Raw genomic sequence first — 3,700 nt, forward strand, 5'->3', positions numbered from 1 at the left:
GAGAGGGGTGTATTTGATAAAGTAGAGGGTTCAGGATGGATTCATATAGTGACTGAAGCAATGGACTTGAACATATTTATGATCACGGAGAAGGTCAGGACCTCTCACTGTTTTATTCTGTTATATATAAGATTTATAATAAGGATAGTGAAGATTGATTCCTTTGAATAGTGGTGTTGATGAAGAGTATTGCTTTTACCATGGATAGCCAAAACAAAAAAAAAGTACAACCGGGATGCTCCTTAAAAGTGAGGACAGATCAACCACGACTCCGGGCTTGGCCCCGGCCCTAGCTCGTCGGTAGTGTATTGGGGCTCGTGGGCGTTGCAGTCTCTGTGGTGCCCGCAGGAACGGAGGAGGGAATGAGTGAAGAGGAGCAGGGCTCCGGCACTACTACGGGCTGTGGGCTGCCCAGTATAGAGCAAATGCTGGCCGCCAACCCGGGCAAGACCCCGATCAGCCTTCTGCAGGAGTATGGCACCAGAATAGGGAAGACGCCCTTGTACGATCTTCTCAAAGCCGAGGGCCAAGCCCACCAGCCTAATTTCACCTTCTGGGTCACCGTTGGCAACACCAGCTGCACTGGTCAGGGCCCCATCAAGAAGGCAGCCAAGCACAAGGCAGCTGAGGTGGCCCTCAAGCACCTCAAAGGGGGGAACATGCTGGAGCCGGTCCTGGAAGACAGCAGTTCTTTTTCTCCCCTAGACTCTTCATTGCCTGAAGACATTCCAGTTTTTACTGCTGCACCCGCTGCTACTCCTGTCTGCTGTCCCAGCCAGGAGCCCCCCTCCCCCATGGAGGTGCAGTCCCCTGTTTCCCCTCAGCAGTCTGAGTGTAATCCTGTCGGTGCTCTGCAAGAGTTGGTGGTGCAGAAAGGCTGGCGACTGCCTGAGTACACAGTGACCCAGGAGTGCGGGCCAGCCCACCGTAAAGAGTTTACCATGACCTGCAGAGTGGAACGTTTCATTGAGATTGGCAGTGGCACATCAAAAAATCTGGCAAAGGGTAATGCAGCAGCCAAGATGCTGCTTCGAGTGCACACAGTGCCTCTGGATGCCCAAGATGGGAATGAGGCGGAGCCTGATGATGATCACTTCTCCATTGGAGTGAGCTCCCGCCTGGACGGACTTCGGAACCGGGGCCCAGGCTGCGCCTGGGATTCCCTACGAAATTCTGTGGGAGAGAAGATCCTGTCCCTTCGAAGCTGTTCCTTGGGATCCCTTGGTGCCCTGGGCCCTGCTTGCTGCAGTGTCCTTAGTGAGCTCTCTGAGGAGCAGGCCTTCCATGTCAGCTATCTAGATATTGGTATGGCTGATTGGGGGTTTGGGGGTGGGGACCACATCAAAACAAGCATGGGGAGTTAGGAGGTGATGAAAAGGATGTAAATAAACCCAATATTGCCTCCTTCCTTCCTTTCTTGGCCTCCAGAGGAGTTAAGCCTGAGTGGGCTCTGCCAGTGCCTGGTAGAACTGTCCACACAGCCAGCTACCGTGTGTCATGGCTCTGCAGCTACCCGGGAGGCTGCCCGTAGTGAAGCTGCTCGTCGTGCTCTGCAGTACCTCAAGATCATGGCAGGCAACAAGTGAAGCCCCAGCTGGATTCACAGACATGCACCCATTTGTCTCCTGCACTTCCTGCTCCTGGCCTATGCACCTGTACACAGCTCTGGTACCCTCTGGAGGTGCCCTCTCTACCTCTGACACAGACTGCCTGCCTTGAGGCTAAGGAGAACACAGGGCTAAGAGCCAGGGATCACAAGGCCACAACCTGCCCAGGTTCCATCATCATTGTATTAATGGTGATGATGAGTCAAAAGAAAATTGGGGCTCTCCCCTGGATCCCAAAATAAACATGCTGCTCTTTGGATTTAAAAAAAAAAAGTGAGGATAGATTTTGTCTTACATACCAAGAGGAGCCAGTCCCTGGAGAAAGACAACATTCTTCATAACATGCCACTGAGTTACAACCAACTCATAGCTGACCCTTCAGCATGTTTTCAGAGGCTCTAAATTGAATGGGAAGAGATTGTCCATCTTTCTCCTGTGGAACAAGTGGTGGATTGGAAAGATATGCTTTGAATTGGAAGCATAACTCTTAATCACTAGGCCACCAGCACGTCCTTGGTAAAGTAGTCGCTGTTGTGTGCCCTCAAGTCCAAACTGACTCATAGCTGATCCTCCAGCAGATTTCCTGACACTTTAGAACACAGAGTGTACTCTTTCCCATCTTTCTCTTGTGAAGCAGCTGGTGGATTCAAATTGTATGCTTTAGAATTGACAGTGCAACTACTTTTCACTAGGCCACTAATACTATTCCTAAAGTAGCGAAGATGAGGGAGATCCTCAACCAAGACAAATTGACACAGTGGTTTCAACAACGAGCTCAAGCCCAGCAGAGATTGGAGGACTATGCAAGATAGGGCAAGATTTTGTTCTAATGTACATAGGGTCACTATGTGTTGGAGATGACTCAATGACATCCGATAATAACAATATGACTTGGAGTTAACTCAGAAGTTAATTCAACAACAATAAACATACATTAGACAGTTAAAGCTAAAGAGAATAATGCTAACTAGCAAAGGACTTCAAAACCAAATGCGAGTCCTCTAAGTGTGACTGTTGTTTCATATAATTTAGACTTGAAGCTGCAGAATCCAGTAACTGTGAAATGCCAGTGGTCACAGGTAAAACAAGCCCTTTATCCTTTAAAAAAAAGTCTGATTTCATTAGAGAAAAGCAACAACCTAAAAGACAGAACACTTTTAGACAATATCTGCTGTACTCATTCATACTATGCAGAAAAAACATAGCAAATATTCATTCACTGTTTGCACAATGACCTGTCTCCCCCTCTCCCTCTGGTCCTCTGTTCAATGCAAATGAAAGATTGTATGAAACAATATAAACACATTATCGCATGAAAAACAATTAAGTTACTTTAAAAAGAAAGTATAAGCAAAGCTTGCACCTCACTATTAAAGATCTAGTGGAGAGCCTAGATTTTCACACTGGCTAGGTTATCAAGAGGCATCAGAAACCCTTCATTGGAATGGTATAAGAGAAAACCTAGTAGGAAGCAAAGATGTTTAAATTCTTTTCAGCTGGTGGTAACAAAGCCATGTCCACATTCATCGAGTAGGAGCGATCACATGGAAGTTCTGGACTTTGACCAATACCTAGCAGTAACAGGATACCCCTACTTTTCTCAGTTGGCATTTTATAACAGGACTAGTGGAAAGCTGAGGGAACCCTGGTAGCCTAAGATGCTATGCTGCAGTGCCAAAGGCATGCTGTTCGAATCCATCAGCTGCTCCTTGGAAGAAGGATAGGCAATCTCCTTCCATGCCATTTGCTGCCATTTGCTGCCTCTGCAAATCTGCTGGAGGGTCAGCTAAGAGTTGGTTCACACACAACAACAACATCAACAGTGGAAATTTGGGGGTTTGTTTCACCACTACCCAATAGAGATAAGAGCAACTGATTCTGGTGGAATTACCAGGCACTCTCAAACTTTCTAGCGATGTGTCAGTGCAGACCAAAAGCAGAGCCATAATTCCCTCCCATACTCAGCAGTAATGAGAAGTTCTTTCTCCTGACAGTCATTAGAGATTCAATTGGGAATTTGCTGACCCCCCCCCCTTTTTTTTGATAGAGTGTTTCATAAGAAAGCATATGCAACAGTAGATTTAACTAAGATT

At 47.0% G+C, this 3,700-nt stretch overlaps 1 protein-coding gene across 1 annotated transcript; it reads left to right on the plus strand.

Moving 5' to 3' along the window:
• The first annotated feature begins 263 nt into the window (after nt 1-263).
• LOC102848189 (RISC-loading complex subunit TARBP2-like) lies at nt 264-1,869 on the plus strand. Its single transcript, XM_006881769.1, has 2 exons — nt 264-1,305; nt 1,429-1,869. The coding sequence occupies exons 1-2, from the start codon at nt 363-365 to the stop codon at nt 1,584-1,586; spliced, it is 1,101 nt and encodes a 366-aa protein (XP_006881831.1). The 5' UTR covers nt 264-362; the 3' UTR covers nt 1,587-1,869.
• Nucleotides 1,870-3,700: the final 1,831 nt, after the last annotated feature.

This window comes from Elephantulus edwardii, unplaced genomic scaffold, assembly GCF_000299155.1.
Source record: "Elephantulus edwardii isolate Elephantulus edwardi_28Jun2011 unplaced genomic scaffold, EleEdw1.0 scaffold00016, whole genome shotgun sequence".
Taxonomy (NCBI): Eukaryota; Metazoa; Chordata; class Mammalia; order Macroscelidea; family Macroscelididae; genus Elephantulus; species Elephantulus edwardii.

Excerpts from the sequence above, each read along its gene's own strand:
- LOC102848189 (XM_006881769.1), top strand. The coding sequence starts at position 363 with ATGAGTGAAGAGGAGCAGGGCTCCGGCACTACTACGGGCTGTGGGCTG. Across the intron at positions 1,306-1,428 it reads TGTCAGCTATCTAGATATTG|AGGAGTTAAGCCTGAGTGGG; the intron begins GTATGGCTGATT and ends CTTGGCCTCCAG.